The sequence below is a fragment of the Oncorhynchus masou genome, chromosome 25 (assembly GCF_036934945.1).
Source record: "Oncorhynchus masou masou isolate Uvic2021 chromosome 25, UVic_Omas_1.1, whole genome shotgun sequence".
NCBI lineage: Eukaryota > Metazoa > Chordata > Actinopteri > Salmoniformes > Salmonidae > Oncorhynchus > Oncorhynchus masou.
The window spans coordinates 35,064,494-35,087,565 of NC_088236.1; the positions used below are offsets into that span (position 1 = coordinate 35,064,494).

At 43.8% G+C, this 23,072-nt stretch overlaps 2 protein-coding genes across 3 annotated transcripts in view; one reads left to right on the forward strand and one right to left on the reverse strand.

Moving 5' to 3' along the window:
* Positions 1–4,837, forward strand: part of LOC135514182 (E3 ubiquitin-protein ligase DTX1-like) — a 71,249-nt gene extending 66,412 nt beyond the window's left edge. For both annotated transcript variants that reach the window (XM_064937465.1, XM_064937464.1), the window contains exons 7-10: positions 86–244; positions 621–782; positions 2,715–2,804; positions 2,947–4,837. In XM_064937465.1, coding sequence (XP_064793537.1) covers positions 86–244; positions 621–782; positions 2,715–2,804; positions 2,947–3,171 — 636 coding nt within the window. In that variant the 3' untranslated portion in view covers positions 3,172–4,837. The remainder of the gene's footprint in view (positions 1–85; positions 245–620; positions 783–2,714; positions 2,805–2,946) is intronic.
* Positions 4,838–12,702: 7,865 nt separating this feature from the next.
* LOC135513551 (rasGAP-activating-like protein 1) overlaps positions 12,703–23,072 on the reverse strand; it is a 52,945-nt gene continuing 42,575 nt past the window's right edge. The window contains exons 11-21 of the mRNA XM_064936432.1: positions 21,086–21,150; positions 20,740–20,852; positions 19,224–19,416; positions 18,925–19,062; positions 17,916–18,060; positions 16,838–17,013; positions 15,648–15,785; positions 15,343–15,478; positions 15,011–15,131; positions 13,003–13,070; positions 12,703–12,851 (exon numbers count right to left, since the gene is read on the reverse strand). Coding sequence (XP_064792504.1) covers positions 12,703–12,851; positions 13,003–13,070; positions 15,011–15,131; positions 15,343–15,478; positions 15,648–15,785; positions 16,838–17,013; positions 17,916–18,060; positions 18,925–19,062; positions 19,224–19,416; positions 20,740–20,852; positions 21,086–21,150 — 1,442 coding nt within the window. The remainder of the gene's footprint in view (positions 12,852–13,002; positions 13,071–15,010; positions 15,132–15,342; positions 15,479–15,647; positions 15,786–16,837; positions 17,014–17,915; positions 18,061–18,924; positions 19,063–19,223; positions 19,417–20,739; positions 20,853–21,085; positions 21,151–23,072) is intronic.

The window sequence follows — 23,072 nt, forward strand, 5'->3', positions numbered from 1 at the left end:
ATATAGTGTACAGTGTATCATTGCTCTGCATCCCAACCCTGCAGTCAGATACAGTAACTGGTGCCCACTCACTTTCCCTTCCCAGGACTGCACCATCTGCATGGAGAGGCTGGTGACATCATCGGGCTACGAGGGTGTCCTGCAGCACAAGGGCATAAAGCCAGAAATGGTGGGCAAGCTTGGAAAGTGTGGGCACATTTACCATCTGCTGTGCCTGGTGGCCATGTACAACAATGGCAACAAGGTGAGAAAGGGCATTCGCGCCAGCGCTTGTTATGGTATCAATGATACCATATCGTAATATGATATTGTATAATAGCGGGTGAAATTGCACACCCCATTTGATGTGATGTTATACTTTGATATCATTCGATTAGATGAGATTAGATTAGATTAGATTAGATTAGATTAGATTGAGATCAAACTAATTCAGAACAGGCCTTAGTCTGCCAAACACAGTTCATGCTCATTTTAATGCATAAAATGACAATTACTTGTTTTATTAAAAGTCAATTTAGTACAGAAGGTGGCTCGATGTTCATGGAGTCACTCTAGATTAGATTCAATTTGTTTGATTAGATTAGTTATGAATATTGAACATTTAATGTGTCCCTGTCCAGGATGGCAGTCTGCAGTGCCCCACCTGTAAGGCTATCTATGGGGAGAAGACAGGCACACAGCCCCCTGGGAAGATGGACTACCATGTCATCCCCCACTGCCTGCCCGGCTACCTGGAGGCCAAGACCATCCGCATCGTCTATGACATTCCTGCTGGCATACAGGTAAGCACGACTCACGACGTGCCACCCTTATATCCGCCACACTCCCACGTCCACTCATCCACTGGCTCTCCTTCCTAGGTCTATTTTCTTCCATCTACGTTGGTATAAGACTGCTGTGTCTGACATGAGGATGCTTCAGAGGGTATTTGACTACGTGCTTAGTGTTGCTGAGGGGGTTGAAGTGTCCCAAAGCCGCGTGACTGCATCTTTGTAAAGAGAGAGAGAACGATTCACCTCCTCTCTTTGCAGTGGGCGGGGGCGGTCGAGAGGAGGGAAGATGGCTGCATATTTCATCCTGACTGCAGAGCGGAGCTTTAGTAGAGTCAATGACCTTTATTTTCAGAAGAGCAGACTTAGCCTCAGTCTGTCCTCTGCCCTCCACACTGCAGCAGCACATCACACCACAGCCCACTCACAGTGCCCCATCACACCACAGCCCACTCACAGTGCCCCATCACACCACAGCCCACTCACAGTGCCCCATCACACCACAGCCCACTCACAGTTCCCCATCACACCACAGCCCACTCACAGTGCCCCATCACACCACAGCCCACTCACAGTTCCCCATCACACCACAGCCCACTCACAGTGCCCTATCACACCACAGCCCACTCACAGTGCCCTATCACACCACAGCCCACTCACAGTGCCCCATCACGCCACAGCCCACTCACAGTGCCCTATCACACCACAGCCCACTCACAGTGCCCTCTCACACCACAGCCCACTCACAGTGCCCACTCACAGCCCACTCACAGTGCCCCATCACACCACAGCCAACTCACAGTGCCCCATCACACCACAGCCCACTCACAGTGCCACATCACACCACAGCCCACTCACAGTGCCCATCACACCACAGCCCACTCACAGTGCCCCATCACACCACAGCCCACTCACAGTGCCCCATCACACCACAGCCCACTCACAGTGCCACATCACACCACAGCCCACTCACAGTGCCCTATCACACCACAGCCCACTCACAGTGCCCTATCACACCACAGCCCACTCACAGTGCCCCATCACGCCACAGCCCACTCACAGTGCCCTATCACACCACAGCCCACTCACAGTGCCCTATCACACCACAGCCCACTCACAGTGCCCACTCACAGCCCACTCACAGTGCCCCATCACACCACAGCCCACTCACAGTTCCCCATCACACCACAGCCCACTCACAGTTCCCCATCACACCACAGCCCACTCACAGTGCCCCATCACACCACAGCCCACTCACAGTTCCCCATCACACCACAGCCCACTCACAGTGCCCACTCACAGCCCACTCACAGTGCCCCATCACACCACAGCCCACTCACAGTGCCCCATCACATCACAGCCCACTCACAGTGCCCCATCACACCACAGCCCACTCACAGTGCCCCATCACATCACAGCCCACTCACAGTGCCCCATCACACCACAGCCCACTCACAGTGCCCCATCACATCACAGCCCACTCACAGTGCCCCATCACACCACAGCCCACTCGCAGTGCCCCATCACACCACAGCCCACTCACAGTTCCCCATCACACCACAGACCCTTCTCACTTCCCCCTTGAAACACATCTTCACTGACAGCTGTACTCTGTGGAAGAAAGTCATGAAATAGTAATGATACAGTGCATTATGACGTAGAGTGGAGTACAATGACTATGGTGTGTCATGTCAACACATATCACCTGCATCACAGAGCATGGCAGTTACTTGTTTGCTATACAACTGGTATAAAGAATATGTTTCTTAATGATAAGTAAAAAGGTTTTGGCAGTGCCCCCCAAAATGAATGATTTGATAGAGTCAAATAAACTAGTATGACCATTAGTATAAAAGTTTATCCCAGGGGCACATTTGACATTTCCCTCTGACTGAATGTTAAGAGAAAGAGAGGGGTTGTTTTTGTTTTTGTCCTTTTCACCAGGCCACAGAGCATCCCAACCCAGGGAAGAAGTTCAGTGCTAGAGGCTTCCCAAGGCACTGCTACCTCCCAGACAATGACAAGGGCAGGAAGGTAAGACATACATGACTGTCTGTGTGTATATGGGAAGGACATGTTTTCCAAAATACATTATGCAGAGATGATGACTGCACTGTAAGCTGCTGCTGTACCTACAAGGCTCTCATCCTCTGTCTGTCTGTCTGTCTGTCCCCAGGTCCTGAAGCTTCTGATCATGGCGTGGGACCGCCGCCTTATCTTCACCATCGACACGTCCAGCACCACCGGCGAGTCAGACACGGTGGTGTGGAACGAGATCCACCACAAGACAGAGTTTGGCTCCAACCTGACAGGGCACGGCTACCCAGACCCCAACTACCTGGACAACGTCCTGACAGAGCTGTCAGCCCAGGGGGTCGTGGAGGACAACCTGAAGGACTGAGGGGGGAAGAGAGGCCACTGAGGACCACCACCCATACAATACTCCTCTCTGACATAGAGTGGGCCTCTGCATGAAGAGGCAACATTCCGCCAAGATAGCTATATTTTACTCCCACACCCAAAACAGACCTAAAGACCCTCAGATTCTGTATGTGGCCATGAGAGCGGAGGAAATATAGCAAATGACATGATAACATCACAATTGTGTTATACTGTTATTTGCATTTACCTAAACATAACTGTAAAACCTTTCTGACTACTGTCTCTTTGTCAATGCCTTGAGCAGGTGTATGTTTGGCAAAATTTCAACCTGATACGGAACGTAAAGACAGGATTTTAATGAAAACTGATCTCAATGTGTATTGGTGGTTGTGGGGTTTAGACATTGATAATCAACTGATCATTGATTCCTCTGAGACTGGATTTTGAACTTCCCCTTTTGTACTGAAGAAGATTTAAGACTGTGACATTGTAGCATTGAAAGAGATGTCTGTTTATACTCACCACCAAACCATGTGGCCCAGAATTTGATATTGCATTTTAATGTTGACTGCACACCTGGAATTTTTGCAGAGACAGTTGGCTCGGGCTCTGAAGGCTTCAGATGTCTGTCCCGGTTTGTTCTAGTTTTATCAGATGTGTATTTTTTAATGAGTAGGGAAGTGATTTCTCAAATTGTAGTTGGTATTTGTGTGGAAATCTTCAGGATAATTTTTATATGCAGAATTGTAAAAGCGTGATTGCTTTCCCAGTCCAATTCACACCAAATCTACACAGTTCAGCTTGTTGTGATATGCTGATGAGGTTGATAGTGAGAGTCTTTTGAAAGCGAGGCCTTTTGCTTAGTTTTAGCTTGGTGATTTTCTGCAACAAAACTGTCTGTAAATCTGAGTGGACAGTCACGGTGATGTGATTCTCAGGAAGGAGAGAGGGCATCTCTGATTGGCTACACAGGGCCGTTTCACAAAGGCTTGGCTCCACTGGCCTTTGAGCCTGTTGAAGGTTCACATGCACCTTCTGACAGAGAGACAGTCAGTTGATCTGAAGATTCAGCTGTCTCACAGTAGATGTATATTCTAACAGGGGTGCCAACCTGGGGAGGCCTTTGGAAGTTAACCTGATATAGATCCATACACAAGCATCTTACCCATCAGTTAGATGATTGTTCAAAAAATGTATGCTTCTGTAAGTTAAGATCTGAGGCAGTCGAGCAAAGCCTCGCTCCACTCCAAGGTTAACCTCATTCATTTTGTTGAAACACTGGTGACGTTGACCTCTGTGAATAAGCCTGTCTTAGAGGAGGCGTTGGAATGATCTATCACGCTCGCATCACATGTGCTTGCCTACTTGCGTGTGTGTTTGAATGTGTGTGTGTGCTGTGGTGTTAATACACTCTCTGGCTTTCTAAGGGCTTTATTTAATCCGTATTGCGGTAGTTCAGCATTACAGCGTGATTGAAATTTAAAGACAATGTTCCCGCTTCAGCAGAGACTGCATTCATGGTAAACTCAATCGGAAATGACTTATACATTTCCATGGCGCAATCTGGAACGCCTCAGTCCTTGAACAGAGGAGCAGAACATGCTTCGCAGAGAGCGATGTCCTCTTCAAAGAATGACTCTCTCCTCTGATCCATCATAGAGTAGAGTAGGCAGAGCGCCCCCCCCCCCCCCCCACACACACACACTGTGATGTACGAGCCTCTGGTGTTCCTCCTGTTGGGCTGGTTGCATGATAAGCCTCTGCTGCAGACAACACCTACCCCATACTGTCTGAATCCTCTGAAGGCTCTTAGATCTGATACTGATGTACGGGCAGCAGCTGCGTTTCCCCTTCCCTCAGCAGCTAGAGGAGCTCAATTTACAGTAGGATCACTCAGAATGTTGTTCTATAAAGTACAGTATGTGAAGCTGATGTTGCATTGGGAATTTCCACTCCCTTTGCTCCCTCCTCTCTTCCTTCCCACAGATTATTTGCTCATAAGCTAAAGACTTCTTGAAGATTTGAGTTATTTTCCAAAAAGAAAAGTTAACCTTTAAGCTGAATAATTCTCTCCTCCAGTTGGATCTGACCAATTTGAATGAGTGGGGATGTTGGTATAATCTAGAAGAGATTCATGTTGAGGTTTTATGGTGTCCCACCCACGTCACGGGTTTTGATCCTTGAAATGCTTTTGAATATCTTGGACTGAATCATAGTCTTCCGTAGCACTTTGAGGCAGCAGTTTTCTTTAATTGATCCTTTCATTTTAGGAAGATGTCTTGAAATGTATTCAAATTCAGCTGTTTTTTATGTTTATGTTTATAAACCTGTCTTGTATTGCTTCAAAAATATACGTATATATATATATATATATCTATACATTTGCAGATGTGATCTACCTTTAAATGTACATGTATGCTCAATTTGAGTCATATGGTGTAAGTTTAATTTATTTTTATACTCTTCTATTTATGAAAATATACACTCACATTTACCCGTCGACACCACTATACACGCAGGCACATATTAAAATGAATACAGTGCCTTCAGGAAGTATTCGGGACCCCTTGACTTTTTCCACATTTTGTGACGTTATAGCCTTATTCCAAAATTGATGAAAACAAACATTTCCTTCCTTTCTCTTAACACAATACCTCATCTTAATGACAAAGCAAAAACAGTTTTTGCTAATTCATTAAAAATAAAGAAAAAGGAAATATCACATTTACATAAGTATTCAGACCCTTTACTCAGTACTTTGTTGAACCACCTTTGGCAGCGATTACAGCATCAAGGCTTCTTGGGTATGACGCTACAAGCTTGGGACAACTGTATTTGGGGAGTTTCTCACATTCTTCTCTACAGATCCTCTCAACCTCTGTCAGGTTGGATTGGGGGGGCGTTGCTGCTATTTTCAGGTCCCTCCAGAGATGTTTGATCAGGTTCAAGTCCGAGCTTTGGCTGGGCCACTCAAGGACATTCAGAGATTTGTCCCGAAGCCACTCCTGTGTTGTCTTGGCTGTGTGCTTAGGGTTGTTGTCCTGTTGGAAGGTGGCCACTGTGTTCTTGGGGACCTTCAATGCTGCAGAAATGTTTTGGTACCCTTCCCCAGATCTGTGCCTCGACACAATCCTGTCTTGGAGCTCTACGGACAATTACTTCGACCTCATGGCTTGGTTTTTGCTCTGACGTGCACTAACAACTGTGGGACCTTATATAGACGGGTGTGTGCCTTTCTAAATCATGTCCAATCAATTGAATTTACCACAGGTGGACTCCAATCAAGTTGTAGAAACATCTCAAGGATGATCAATGGAAACAGGATGCACCAGATCTAAATTTCAAGTCTCATAGCAAAGGTTCTGAATACTTATGTAAATAAGGTATTTAAAAATATATATTTTCAGAAATGTCTAAAAACCTGTTTTCACTTTGTCATTATGTGGTGCTGAGGATTTTTCTTTCTTTGATCCAATTTAGAATAAGGCTGTAACGTAACAGAATGTGGGAAAAGTCAAGTGGTCTGAATACTTTCCCAAAGCCCTGTATGTCAAATCTGGCATATGTGATCTGCCAGTATGTCAGGGACTGTTGAAATATGTCTGCCATGTTATGAGCATCTTATATTAGCAGTAGTCTTAGAATTTGCTGCTGTCGTCAATGTAGATTCTGTATTGGAATCGCTGGGGGATTCAGTAAGTAAAGCAGTTCCTCTGTATTATTGGTCGGGGGGAGTTTAGCAGCATGTAGTTGACCCTATCCCCCAGATGGGTCATTGACCATAGAATGAGAATTCTAATTGTGTCATTTACCATGTATATAACCTAATAGAACCAAGAGGACGATACTGTCAGTACCCCAAACTGGTGAGTGAAAAACAAGTCATTTTGCCTGTTCATTTCTTCTTTATCCTTGTGCAAGTTTTGATATCTTTTTGTCGCTCTCTTAAATAGGGAAAAACAGGAAAGAAATGCTTCCAGTCTTATCAGGGAATTTCCCATTTAAAGTGAGACTCATTAAGTTGTACAGATAAAATGTTTTTGCTTGGCCAACCCTATTTTCCATGTCATTGTACTTTAACTGATGTACTGTATCAGTTAATATTTCTAGACTTACATTTCCAGACTCCAAATGCTTAAGTATGTAACTGTAATTTCATGGTCTAGGCCTCCTCTGCTTTTCAGGTGTGTACATAAGGTCAGTATGCTTTCAGTGGAGTCTGTACTCCGGGGAATTTTAATGTGAGCATACATTTTATTGTCTGGTTTTGGACAGAGGAATAGAGTTTATGCAATGATATATGCGAGCAATGTGTACCTCATGTCATGTGTAGCAGAGGGTATCAGGAGGTTTTGGGTACAGGAGAATATGGATATTCAACATTTTGTAAGGTGTGTCCACTTGCTATCCAAGGTTATTGCTCAAATGCTCCAGATAGGAGAACACATATTTTTGATGTATTTCTTAAAAGATTGAATATCTTCAATTGAGCATTCATACTGTGTAACGTTGTTATATTACTATTAGTAATTAATATACATTCCATACGATTTTCCATAGCATATATTGATTAGGTAATGGAGTAAAGCTGACTTTAAGGACACATGAACAGGGATACTTTCTCATTGGGAGTTTATCTCACAATCATATTGATAACCTCCACAGCATAACTGTGCTTATGTCTACACAGATTGGCCTGCAACAATTTGGTGGGAATCTGTGTAGGTGTGAGATAGAGGGTCTGCGTGTGTGAGCGTATTGCATGTGTGTGTGAAAATGTTTGGTTTAAGTTCCAAAAAGATTGAAAAGGTAGACGTTTGGGGGTTGAGACAACAACAAAAAAGACCATAGAAGTGCATGTTACTTAAGACCTAAGCAAGTCTTCTGACAAAGAAAATATTTTGTGACAGTTGAGTCATTAGAGATGTCATCCAGCTGTGTCCTGTGGAGTGGCACGGTGGACTGCTCCATACTCCACTGCTTGTCTGTTTTTACCTCTAAAGAGGCTTTGATGGAGAGAGATGAGAATGAGCTAGCGCTTTGCTGCTCCGCTCTCTCTTCAGGTTGCACAGAAAAGGTAACCATATGTATGAGGTAATCGTCTGCATTTTAAGTGCCCATTTTTTACTGACAAAATGTCAGAGAGCCATGTGGCTATGGTTCAACATTCAAATTTCATTTCTCATCAGAAGCAACATACTACATATTGCAATTTAAAAAAGAAAACACAACACACAAAGAGAAATTGAGATTTGAAATGTATAATCAAATGAAATAGAGGCAAGATTAAAGGCAAGATTAGAGACAAAACATTAAAGGGCTTCTTAATCTATCCGTCTTTATTGGATTGTGATGATTTTGTTGCATGTTTGTGTGTTTCATGTGAAAAATAAATGTGCCCTCAACAGGGTAGTTTGTTTGACCTTCTCTCGTTCTTTACTGTCTTTCGTTGCCACCACATCCTCCTCTTCCTCTAGCTTTTTCGTTCCGCTCTCCTCCTGGTTGCCCTGCGCCTTGTTATGCAGATATAAACGAGTTTCGCTCGAGCTGTGGAATGTGGCAGTAACAGTTTTAACCAGCAGTAAATGTTGCATTATGGCCATTTTCTGTCACTGGCTGCTGAATGTTGGTGCTGTGTGAAAGAAATGGAGGCTGGGACTGCAGGCACTGTGGCGCATACTAAAGCAAATACCCCAATCCTCCCCCCTCCCTTCCAGGTCTGGAGGAACAGCTTGTGGGGTTGTCATGGGAGGTCTCCCTGCTGGTCCTGCGGACAGCCTGTGGTGTCTGTCATGGGGCTCAACGCCCCTCTCACAAGCATAGCCGTGACACCGCAGCTTAGAGCGTCTGTCGTGGCCCGGGGCTGACATCCCAGACTCGCCTGTCCCAGCCGAGCTCCCCTCATCTCATCACTCACCTCCGTCACTAATGTAATGAGGGTGTTAACGAGGGAGCCTCTGCTGCCCCATAGCAGGTGCCTCTCATTAGCATTTTAATAAGGTTAGGAAGGGGATGTGCTGCGAACACATTTTACTCATATTCTTAAATATTAATCTAATATGAAGGGAAACTGAGTTTGTACTTCTCGGGCCACTTTCAATGACTCATATTTTGCATGATTTACCTGGTCTAAATCCTGGGAGATTTGATGTCTGTGTTCACAGAGCTTAGAGTAAGAATCAGCTGGGGTAAGTATCACTGTGGTGGGTTTTGTGATATGACCTGAATGGGGATTCAGTAAATACACTGAAGTAACCCTCCCTTATCTTGATAAGTAACACAGGACGGATCCTTTGTGACCACACAATCAGGGGCTGCAGTTAACCCTAGTGTGAATTGGGACCTACTGAAAGAGCTGGAGGTGTCCCCCAGACCCTCCAACACCTGTTACAAAAAACACTTGACTGATAAGTTGAAAAGGTTGTCCATTGTGTGCATAAAACACAGAGTCAAACTAAACAGTAGAAGTGGTAACATTCCATTTTACTGAATATTTCCAATACAGTTCACAGTAATATAGCTGATGTTACCACTCATCTGTAACCACCCACTTTGTACATGCAGTAACTTTGTGTAAGCACTCAAATTGAAGCTCATTTTCAAAATTGCAGCTCTCTTTCAGCAAATACCAAGTCAATGAGAAACATTCAATATTTGTCCAGATTTGAAATTGAGGGCATGCTTGGTGAATTTCTGTCAAATACAACAGTGGTCTAAAATAAGCTTCCAAAGATGGAAAGCCATAGTAAATACAATTAGGAATGTAGAGAATACAATTTACAAAACAGATTACAATAATAGGTCAAACATCTATCTGGATAACAGTTCAAGATCATTTGTATAAGTGAAATTGTAAAATTCTAATAAGTTTGGCTTTTTCTCTCTTGATCGACAAGTCTGATCGAAATAAAATATTATTCCTTGTGACTAATTAAATAAACTATTACCAAAATAAAGACAACACACAGTTTGACATCTGAAACATCTCCCACATCTCTACAGAAAAGCATTTCAAATGGCACACCCCATTCCACGCAACTCAACTCACACACTTGGAGTCTGACTCCTCATCTCTCTGAGCTTAGCTCGAAACAAGCAACCTGAATTTGGTCAAAACTGTGGAGGAAAAACATAAATGTATACAAAATATGAGGTACAGCATATGAAATGTCATGTAGTGTACATCAATGCTGAAATGTTTAAGACAGGATATGGTCATACTGTTAAGAGTCAACATCATAAGCTCTCCACAGAGAGCCCAACTGAAGTGGAACAGAAATTATCTACATAATATGTCCAATTTTCATTAAACGCATGACAGCTACTCAGTGGTGGAAAAAGTACCCAACTGTCATACTTGACAAAAGGTAAAGATACCTTAATAGAAAATTACTCAAGTAAAAGTAAAAGTCACCCAGTAAAATTCCACTTGAGTAAAAGTCTAAAAGTATTTGGTTTAAAATATACTTAAGTATCAAAAGTAAATGTGTAAATAATTTCTAATTCCTTATATTAAGCAAACCAGATGGCTCCATTTGGTTGTTTTTTAAATTGTTCAGAAAACCAGGGGCAGACTCCTGAGTTTAGTGAGTCGCCAGATCAGAGGCACTAGGGATGACCAGGGATGTTCTCTGTTTAGTGAGTCTGCCAGATCAGAGGCACTAGGGATGACCAGGGATGTTCTCTGTTTAGTGAGTCTGCCAGATCAGAGGCACTAGGGATGACCAGGGATGTTCTCTGTTTAGTGAGTCTGCCAGATCAGAGGCACTAGGGATGACCAGGGATGTTCTCTGTTTAGTGAGTCTCCAGATCAGAGGCACTAGGGATGACCAGGGATGTTCTCTGTTTAGTGAGTCGCCAGATCAGAGGCACTAGGGATGACCAGGGATGTTCTCTGTTTAGTGAGTCTGCCAGATCAGAGGCACTAGGGATGACCAGGGATGTTCTCTGTTTAGTGAGTCGCCAGATCAGAGGCACTAGGGATGACCAGGGATGTTCTCTGTTTAGTGAGTCGCCAGATCAGAGGCACTAGGGATGACCAGGGATGTTTGGCTGATAAGTGCGTGAATTTGACTCTTTTCCTGTCCTGCTCAGCATTGGGCGGCAGGGTAGCCTAGTGGTTAGAGCATTGGACTGGTAACCGAAAGGTTGCAAGTTCAAGTCCCTGAGCTGACAAGGTACAAATCTGTCGTTCTGCCCCTGAACAGGCAGTTAACCCACTGTTCCTAGGCCGTCATTGAAAATAAGAATTTGTTCTTAACTGACTTGACTAGTAAAATAAAATAAAAAATTCAAAATGTAACGAGTACTTTTGGGTGTCAAAGAAAATGTATGGAGTAAAAATGACATTATTTTCTTAAGAAATGTAGTGAAGTGAAAGTAAAAGTAGTCAAAAATATAAATAGTAAAGTAAAGTACAGATACCTCAAAAAAACAAATGAAGTAGTACTTTAAAATATTGTTACTTCAGTTACTGTATGACACTTCACTCAAAATCAGCTGTCTTAAAATACAACACCTGAGAAGAAGTGCAAACACACATCACTGGATTGACTGGATAAGATTGTCAGTAGTACTGCTACAAAGACACGTTAACCAATTAACTAATCAACTGTGAACCCTATACTGTATATGTAAAATATGTATTCTATCAAAGCCACAGCCTTGTGTTTGAGTTACTCCACATACATGCACAGAGCAACAGTACCAAACACAAGCTTCACTAAATATTCATCTCAGGTGTCCATGGCAACAGTGAAAACAATATCCTAATAGCAAACATGTGACTGTTCATTATGGCGCGTGTGCCGTTGTATTAATAATAATGGCATCTCACAGCACAATGTCCTCAGTGAAATGAACACCAAATCTCACTGCTACATTGTGGCGGTTCTCAATTGAAATATATACAATTTGAGGGTAAAAAACATAAATAAAAGCAATATCAAAATAGCATACATTCAGGTCAATTCAGCTACAACTAGAGTAGATTGCATAATCGTCCTCCTTCAAGGTATGACAATATTGAATATAAAAGCATTTTCTTCACATTTCACAAACGATGGATGCAGGGCATTACATTATAGCCATGCAATAACGCAGTACCCCCGAATGACACACTATGTCCAACCCCTCCTTCAGCTCTGATCCACATATCAGTTTGTGTCCTGCTCAATCGACAAGAGCCCAAGCTTTGTGAGAGGAGCAAAACTTAATATGTGGCAGTCAATCTGCATGCAAGGCCTGTAGCAATCAGTTATGTCACTAGATTGCCCCTCTGCCACAGCTGAAAACCTGTGTATGATGTCAAACGTCCATGGAAAAGAACGTAGCAGAGTGGGTTTAGCATCCTCTACATTCTGTCTTTTGAAGAAGTGATTTGGATGAGAAGAAAGTTCCTCTTGATATCACATGTAACAGACAATATGACAGGGAGAAGGGAGACACTGCCTTCCTTCTGCGATCACTTAGCTTTCCTACACAGTTGTGACTGATGCAGAAAGCTGCTCTCCCCCTCAGGCCCGGGCTCATGCTGCTGGGAAGGCCCCGTCTAGGGGGTCAGGATGAGGCTGCCTCCCTCCTCTCTTTCCCTCTGCTGGAAGGTGGCATGGGCCTGCTCCAGATCCAGAACCACCCCCAGCAGCCGAGCCGCTGCAGCCTGCCTGTGCTTCAGGAGCTGCCCACTACTGTCTGCTCCATCTGGGGGAGAGTTAGATTTAAAGCAGGAGAATGCTTTAAATTATAGTATTAAATTATAGTACAAGGGTCTAGTGAACCAACCTCTGAGGGCTAAGGTGTTACAACTACTTAAACTGCATATTAAAAAGGCACTGTTTTGACAGAGTCTCACCAGTCAGCAGCCCAGAGTTCAGTCTCTTCTCTTCCTCTGGGGTCGTCTCAGCCTCCAAATACTGCTTCCTGTAACCACACAGCACAGGGCACAGCACAGTGCACAGCATGGCACACTCGCATTAACGCACTGATCAACATGTTTATCAATGTTTAGATAGTGTGTAACAGAGTTTGTGAGAGAGGCTGAGAGTTGTGAGAGTAGCTGGCCTTACTTTCATTGATACCATGGTACTACTATGGTACTTTTCCTTATACCATGGTAATACTATGGTACTTTCCCTTATACCATGGTACTACTATGGTACTTTCCCTTATACCATGGTATAGACGTGGATCATAGAAAAACCATGGTTTTAACCTGTATTATACATTAACCATGGCAATGCACAATTATGATAAATGGTTCCAAAAATCATATAGCACCATCTTTATTAATTGTGAGTTACCATGGTACAATGGGAGTATAATGCATTTATAAATACATGCGCTCTCACTCTACATTGGCTCTAGCCTGCTTACATTTGACATTTTTGCAGACGCTCTTATCCAGAGCGACTTACAGGAGCAATGCCTTGCTCAAGGGCACATCGACCAATTTTTCACCTAGTCTGCTTTGAGATTCAAACCAGCAACCTTTCGTTTACTGGCCCAACGCTCTTAACCGCTACACTATCTGCTGTCCCATAGTCAGCGAGTCAGTTTCATGAGAGAGACAATTGAAAACTAAAAGAGAGAAGCACCAGATAAATTATTTGAAACCTTAAAGCACAGGATATGAAAGACCAAGTTAACTGGAGTTTAATTAATCCATAAAAGTCCTTTAGCATAGAAGCTGACATCGGCTAACATTAGCGCCAGTCAAGCTAGCCTGTCGTAGTCAGGGCGACAGAAGACTCTAACGAACATTGTAACTTGCTGTTGTTAGTGGTATGTTGAGAATGACATGATGAAAATGTATTTATGAAGTAAGATGATAATCTATACCTTTTTACAAATAGTTTTTTAGTATGTTGGCTATTTACAATTGAATTGCGAGTAGTTGAATGAGTCAGTTGAATGAGAGAGAGAGACAACTGAAAACTGTATTGAAGAGCACCAGATAAACTAGCTAATTATTTTAAACCTTATCTTCAAGGTGTCAGACTCCATTCTTCTCACGATACCCTATCCAGGTCCCAAGTTTTAAGAGGGTACACTACACTACTAGACCATGTGTCTGTATCATCCAGGCAGTATCACATCCGGCCGCCATTGGGAGTCCCATAGGGCGGCACACATTTGGCCCAGCGTTGCCCGGGTTCGGCCTGAGTAGGCCGTCATTGTAAATAAGAATTTGTTCTTAACTTGCCTAGTTAAATAAAGGTTAAATACAATAAAAAAATGTGTGTTGTGGTTTTTCACTATGAGCTAAAGGGATTTAAGAGGGTACACTTTGCCATTGCAAAGCAAGAAGTCAATGTCACTTTACCCAAAAAATGGTGGGACACAGACGATCATGATAATACATTGTAAACAACTACCATGCTTTCATGTTTCACTACATGCTGCTAGTACAAAACCATGTTATTTTTGTCATTGTACTACCATGGTACTTTACATTTCAATACCATGGTACTATCATGTTTTTTTGGAAACAACTTCGGCAGGAAAATACCATGGTACTGATGCAAATACCATGGTATTTTCCTGCAAGGGTAGTACAATGAAAAAATACCATTATGTTTTTTGGTCACTACCGTGGCAGGAAAATACCATAGTATTTGCACTAGTACCATGGTATTTCCTTGCCATGGTAGTGACCAAGTGTGAGAGAGGCTGAGCATATCAATCCACATTTATGTGTTCCTGGGTTACAGGCTATTTCAAATGAATATGAGTAGAGAGTAGTCCTAGCTAGTGTTGCAATGTAGACCCCTTGTGACAAGGAAGTTATCCTGCACACTGTCTGTTGGAGGAGGTTTATCATAGCCTCTAAATGTCCTAATATCAAAATGTATGCCACTGACCTGAGTTTGTCTCTTCCCTGAAGAAGCTGTTTGTAGATGGTCTGAGTCTCTACGTCTGGATCCAGTGGGTCACTCCAGTCACCCAGAGTCACTGCAGAGTGAGTGCGACTGCAACCTAAAGCTGAACAAGAGAGAGGGGCCATACAGTGTATTCACATTCCTTTTTGTCTGTGAGTTACTTAATCTGAGGGAGCAAACAGCTATGGGCTGGTGTAAGAGCAGTGCACATAAACGGCAGGTAAAAAGATCATTATGAAGAGTTAAAAAAGCACTAACATGCTAAGTGTGTGGCACTTGAACAAAGCTTCCATTATGATCAATGTTATAATTACTAGCGCGGTTGGCCTGTAGGCAGCATGTCCACTTCCCACTGCGATACGCCCCCGGGTGGAAGGAGGGCAGCATGCGCTCGTTGTAGATACTGGCCTTCCTGATGGCTGACAGCCACTGGTTCAACTCATTCACATTCTGCAGACAGACAGACTCTACCTTTTATACTGTCTCTGATAACGCCCACCATTTTGTAGTGGGGAGGCTGCACTCAAACATCACAGTGATGCAAAGAAAGTACCACATAGTCAACCCAGTCCAGGGTCAATTGCAATAGTGTGGTCAGTGACTGGGGGTCTGTCAGTACCTTGCACTGGATATAGATGGTGTGGATCTGTCCATCGTTGTCCTGGGCGACGACCTGCATCACATGCTGCTGTTGGAAGGCATTCTCATCCACTCTCTCCACGACACACACACACTGGATGGGGATGGAGGAACGAACCTGCAGGATACGCACATAACACAGTATGAGCATCCAAACACAGGTCCATGTGGCACTCCTGTATTACTCTGTAGGTAATCTTATGAATACAGGCAAATAGCTAAATGATTCATTTGATGTGTATCAGCTTCTCCTCGGGAGAGTAAAGGCCCGGCTTCAAGTGTCTGTACAGTATGTATCCGCTTTTATCCTTCCCCTACATTTTATTATTATGCAATTCAAGATGTGCAAAGAAAGAGGACTGGGAAGAGAAAAAAGTGGTGGCGAGGAGGAAAAAAGGGGAGAAAGTGAGAGAGAGCAGGACGGAAGAAACCCAGCAGAACGGCTGCTTTAATGTGTAAATCAGCTGCTTCCATGGGGAGCCTGCCTCACTCAGGCTGGAGCACGGTGGGAGGGGCGAGGCGGAGAGGGGGTATTGTCCACAGTCTGATTTGCAATGTTGTTATGAATATCCACAGCCTTCAATTAACCTAGCCTTTATTCGAGCCACACAAAGGAAGGAGCAGCTCAAAGAGAACAGCCTTTTACTGGCCTGACTCTCTTCCCCACATCTCTCTCGCTCTCTCTTTTGCTCTCTATCGATCTCTGTTTCTCCCCGCCCCCCCCCTCTCGTTTTGTCCCCCTTCTTCCTCCTACCCCCTCCTCTATCTCTCTTTTTCTCTCATCCCCACTCTTGTCCTGTGCTGGCTAAGCAAATGAGAGAAGTTCATTATCAAAAGGCTGGACATCACATGACAATGGCCTCCACACTAACGATGTTCCCATACAGAGCCAAACACAAATAAATAAGGCAGAGGGATGATTAAAATGTTGTTTTTTTATGAGGCAGAATGACGATCAAACACCCTTTGAAGGGTGCAGGAACCAATTCATCACCAGAGGAAACATTGTTACCTTGTTATAATGAATGAGTCACTTTCAGAGGACTTTGATCCTAAAAGTTTTCTTGTCCGGCTTTCTCTGACGTAACAGAGTGGAGGAATTACCATCAGAGCTGTTATCAAAGCTGGTCATGGATAGGTTTCTGTACAGAGTGTATGTTGGGATCAGACCTGCCAGAGGTCCAGAGTCTTGGCGTACGACAGGGTCTCACTGCTCAGCCAGAAGTATCGCTTCTTGAAGGCAAAGCGGGACAGGAGCTGGGGGCCCTCGGCCTTGTGCTTCTGGAGATAGCCCTCCTTCACTGTCACTGAGGGCAGGAACACAGCCCTCTGGGGCACCTCAGACACTGCAGAGAGATAGAGGATGGTGGGGTAGAGAGAGGGAGTAGGAAAAACAGTGACAATAAGTGGAAGGACGATGAGGTAGGATGGGAGAAAGGAAGAGAGTGAAATAAGACAGCTGATACGGGGGAGCACGCAAACAAATATTATACTGTTATCAATGTGGACACAAGGTGGAGCTGCAGCAGTATTGTTATACATATTGTTGAAATACAGTACAGCACCACAGGAGGTTGGTGGCACCTTAATTGGGGAGAACAGGCTCGTGGTAATGACTGGAGCGGAATGGTATCAATTACATCAAACACATGGTTTCCAGGTATTTGATGCCATTCCATTTGCTCCGTTCTGGCCATTATTATGAGCTGTTGTCCAGTGTGCATTAAATGTCAAAGTGGCCTTTGAGGGGGAGAGCCCAGTGGCTGAGATGACATGGAGATTGGAACGTGATATTTCAGAGGGATAAGACGGATCACAACAACAGAGTCGCTGACACGTAACCACGGAAAAAAAGGGGCATGCTATCTAATCTGTGTGGTGTGTAGGGGTGGCGAGGGCTGCACAGTCCAACGCCCAGCACACCCGCTCCCTTGTTACCCCAGCATCAGCTCCCAGCTGCCCATTAATATTTCACCAGTGGGTCTATTCTTACGATTGATATCAGTAATAAACGGCCTTGCCACACTGGCACCTGGTGGGTTCGCCTGCCAGGACAGGAGCCCAGCCAAGTTCTGATGTTCCCCTCCAGTGGCTCTACCTTATCTCTACGGTAACCTGCTTGCTTTTCATCAGGCTACTGATGCATTACTACTAGAGTCCAGAGTTCCCCTAGTCATGTGACGTAGTGACAAAAAACTCCTGACCCTATGCATTACTGAATAAACAGTGTCATGCTGGTGCTTCTTACCACTATCTTGTTCTATGTCGATGAGCTTGTCCAGGAAGTCTTTAACAGAGGCCACACTGCAAAGGATGATGGGATGCAGGGGCTCCATCCACAGCTCCTTGCCGTGGCCCAGCTGCAAGCCCAGATTCCCCACACTCTGCACTGCCTGGAGCACACAGAGAAACAGCCATGTTCACCCATCACTATCTCATGTAACTAAAACCATCAATCAAATGGACAAGGAGTATCATTATCAAACCTGGCATTAAATGAAAAGCACAGTATGATCCGGTGCTGCTTGTGCTTTAAGTAACAGAGTATCTCTCACACACACACACACACACACACACACACACACACACACACACACACACACACACACACACACACACACACCCTGACTAAGGGAGCAGAGAAAGCCCCTCTCCACCCCTCTCCGAAGCTCTGCTTTGAACCACAGCCTGGCCGCACACAGAGGTAAAAATAGAAAATGTTCTGTAGAGGACCCATAGCAACAGGACTTCAGCACCACGGACAGCAACTCTATCCTCTACAACTGTTTTACCAACACGGTCTCATAGTTTTCCTTCGAAATTCAACGTATTATGGATGAACTTCTATTTTTGACACATTAATTCTGCATGGGTACAGGGTTAATTCAGCGTGGTTACAGGATTAAAACAATTCAATTGTTGACAGTTAAGGCATTAATGCTGAGGGGTTAAGGTCATGGGAAGGTTTGGGGATGGCTGAAAAGAAAAAACAACTTGCTGTAACCGTCAAGCATTATCAACCATTGTCATGGCTTGCTAGAGCATTGTGAATTGCAGTGGCGCAGTGGTCTGAGCATCACAAGTTCGCGCCCAGCGCTGACCAATCGTTTTTCTTTTTCTGTGTATATCGACGTTCTCAGATGTCAGAAATCGAAGTCTATTTCTAGTGATCAGGCTGGTTTTACTGTGTGGCACTGTTTGGGAATGTGTGTGCATGCATGTGTGTTTGTGTGTGTGTGCGTGCAAGGGCACAGTACCTTGGCAAGCAGTAACAGTGTCCTGCTGGTGCGTGTATCTGCATGCTGGTCCCTCAAGTGGAATAGCTTGGGTGTGAGGATAGCAGGGGCAAAGAAACGCAGAAAGAAGAATCCACTGATGGCCAGATACTTCACATCCTGTGGGGAGAAGGTGAGTAGGGAAGGAGTACAAGAGATATGAATAAAGAAAAACACTGACACCACCCCAGTGTATATTCTCTATCCAGCACTGAAAACACACCTTCATCTCGGTGACCTTTGTAGGTGCATTTGACAATTGACCTATTGGTGAGACTGACCTCGTTCTCTGGCTCAGGGAACTGCTCTTCCACCCTCTTGTGCAGCTGTTTAAAGGCCACCCTCATCACGGGAGGGCACTGGGCAACTGACCCCACAATGGACTCGACGACGCTGGACAGATAGCCCTGCAGCATCTCCACACTGCTCTCCCTCACCTCAGCCTCAGACGCCGCACCTTTAAATGAGATACGCCTCCAGAGAGAAAGAGAGGGGTCAGTGTTACATTGAAACTAAATGTATACTGCCAAATCAATGATGCTCTGAAACGCAAGGGTCTGTCGGATCGTTACTGTGATCTTTGCTTTGTACAAAAAGCATTGTCACTAATTAGGAAGTCTGTGCACAGGGCAAATCGATACAACATCAAGACATTCCATGAATCAATAGATGCCTCAGTGTTGTGACGTCTGTGAAGACAGCAGCACATATGTGGACAGATAGCATAGTGTTACAGTACATAGCAGGTTAAGTCTGAGGATATTTAGGATCAGTCTGTGTAAATATCAGGTCTGGTCTGTAGCGATGATAGATACTGGAGATGGGTGGGTATTAGAGATGGGCATAGTCCCAGGAGGTATTCACATAATAATAAGGAATTCCCCTCGACCATTCCCACACATTGGGGAAACCAACATTCTTTCCTATTGACCCCCATTATAAAAGAGGCAACTTCGTCATTGATTTTTGTTATACAGAAATAACAAAACATGCTGAAAAGCTGCTGTGTCGTTCAATGTACACGCAGCCAGGTCAAAAATCCTAACCTACGATTCGTAATATTCCCACGTAGGGAAATAGAGCCTGCGAGAGGAACCCTCTGGCTTCAGGCTGTTCAGTGTGGGAGAGTGGGAAATGTGGGGATGCAGTGTCCAAGAAGGCTAAACGTAAAACATTTCATCACAGGTAAGACATTTAACTTGTTTAGTACAGTCCGTTTGTAACTCCACTTACTACTTGGAGCTTTATAGTTCGTTTGTTTGTGTTGTTGGTCTTGGCTAGCTTAATGTTCCATTCGCTAGCTAGCAATCACTCACTTAAGCAGCTGCTAGCATCGTCATGAAAAGGGGGATGAGGGAAGCCCTACAATATTACATTTTTCTAAGTAGTGAGAACACTAGGGAGCAGGCAATGTTGAAAAGTAATCTTTACACATGTTGTACTTTTCTTAAATGTTGTTTTGTAATTGACTAAAATCAGGCAACAAGAAAATTGCGTTTGGAAAAGATCAAGGTTTTGCTGTGAGCCAATGGGGTAACCTAGGTAACCACAGGTTTTTTTTCCACCACAGGCGGGCAGGGTCGCAATGTTCTATCTAATACCGACTGGGCCTATCTTAGGGGGTTCTCTCTGGTTGCCAGGCAACAACCTTCCCCCATTTTTACATTCCTTTTTCATATCTTGATGTTGTTGTCTCTAGTCAACTGTGAAGATGTTATGTGCTGTTATCCAGGAAACTATTACATCTCATAAACCATTTTTTACATCTGTATTTCTACACCAGTATTTCCTCTTTACCTGGTTCTGTTCAGGTCAATTTTACACGGGTCCAGCTCAATGTACTTCTTCTCCTCAAAGATGCGGTTAATGATGGGCTTCAGGACCTCATGAAGGTACAGCATCCCCACAGCCTGCCAGTTCACAATACCTCACATTTACAAAGCATACATTCAATGCTATTTTATATTTATCCTGCTAACACCAGTTATTCAGAATAATAGTGGTTCTTATATTTAAGTATTTGGCATGTATATACTGTGGGACAGGTGTGAGCATAGTGTGACTGCCAAGAGTGAATCCAGCTAACATGTTGGATTGAGCATGCCTAGACAACATGATGAGAATATACTGGAGTTCCTCTCACCTTCATGAACTGCTCCATGGCTTTAGAAGCTAAAGAGTTCGACCGGAACAAGGTGTTTGGATCCGCTGTCAGAAGGATACACGAAAAGGAAGAGGAATGTAAATAAGAAAAATGTAACATATCTTTATAACACAGGACAGGCTATACACTTCAGGGACATCATATTTCTAAACCACTGTATATGGGGCTAAGAGGAGTCATGAACCAGATATTGATCTTGGTCTACGAGGGACACCCAAATACTCGCCCTACTCTAATTTCATTATTTAAGCATGACTGTCTTTGGCCCTCTTTGCTACACAGTTACCTTTATCCTTGGAGGGAGGAACATTGAAGTAGTCATGGTAATATGACCTGTTACCAGGCAAAGTGTTTTAGTTGTATACCTAAAGGTTATTTGTGAGAGGGGATAGGGAGGAGCTGCCTGCACTTTCACGACATAAACGATAGTTAGAAGTTTGGGTCCACCACACAACTTCTAACGGTATTTTTTTCCTAATTTGTCCTTGTGCCCTTATTTAATGTTTTGCTGCTCCCCAACATCTATTTTGATCTCCCTTTCAGATCGTGTGGAGTTGCTATGGAAACTTAGGCATTTTGTTTGTAATCGCAAGGCACACGAACAGAAAGAGAAGAAAACACGCAGAGCACAACAAAACTCCTTATGACTTAGCCTGGGGACGCGGGTGGAGACAGAAATATAATTAATGAACACGCAGAACTTGTGAAACGACTTAAGGGTGGATAATTGTTGGAGGTCTGATAAATATAGCGCTGGCAGGCGTGCACCGCCCGCCCACACAGCCCGACCGTGGCTGCTGCTACGATTAGAGAAAGAGCGTCAAATCAGTGTTAAATACCAACAACGCTTAGAGCCTCTGTGGGATACGCAGGAACAAGAGCAGGTGAGCAGCTGGGCTCTTATTCAATCTGCCTAGCACACATACAGTACCAATCAAAAGTTGACACACCTACTCATTCAAGGGTTTTTCTTTATTTTTTTTATATTTTTTTCTAAATTGTAGAATAATAGTGAAGACATCAAAATTATGAAATAACACATATGGAAGTAACCAAAAAAAGTAGTAACCAAAAAAAGTGTTAAACAAATCAAAATATATTTTATATTTGAGATTCTTTGAAGTAGCCACCCTTTGCCTTGATGACAAGTTGCACACTTGGAATTCTCTCTAGACACCTGGAATGCATTTCAATTAACAGGTGTGCCTTGTTAAAACTACATTTGTGGCATTTCTTTCCTTCTTAATGCATTTGAGCCAATCAGTTGTGTTGTGACAAGTTAGGGGTGGTATACAGAAGATAGCCCTATTTGGTAAAATAACAAGTCCATATTACATCAAGAACAGCTCAAATAAGGAAAGAGAAACAACAGTCCATTACTTTAACATTAATCTGGTAAAAGTTTCTTCAAGTGCAGTTGAAAAAACCATCAAGCGCTATGATGAAACTAGATCTCATGAGGAACACCACAGGAAAGGCAGACCCAGAGTTACCTCTGCTGCAGAGGACAAGTTCATTAAAGTTACCTGCACCTCAGATTGCAGCCCAAATAAATGCTTCACAGAGTTCAAGTAACAGACACATCTCAACATCAACTGTTCAGAGGAGACTGCGTGAATCAGGCCTTCATGGTCGAATTGCTGCATAGAAACCACTACTTAAAGGACACCAATAATAAGAAGAGACTTACTTGGGCCAAGAAACTCGAGCAATGGACATTAGACCGGTGGAATTCTGTCCTTTGATTGATGAGTCCAAATTTTAGATTTTTGGTTCCAACCGCCGTGTCATTGTGAGATGCAGAGTAGGTGAACGGATGATCTCCGCATGTGTGGTTCCCACCATGAAGCATAGAGGAAGAGATGTGATGGTGTGGGGATGTTTTGTTGGTGACATTGTCTGAGATGTATTTAGAATTCAAGGCACACTTAACCAGCATGGCTACCACAGCATCCCATCTGGTTTG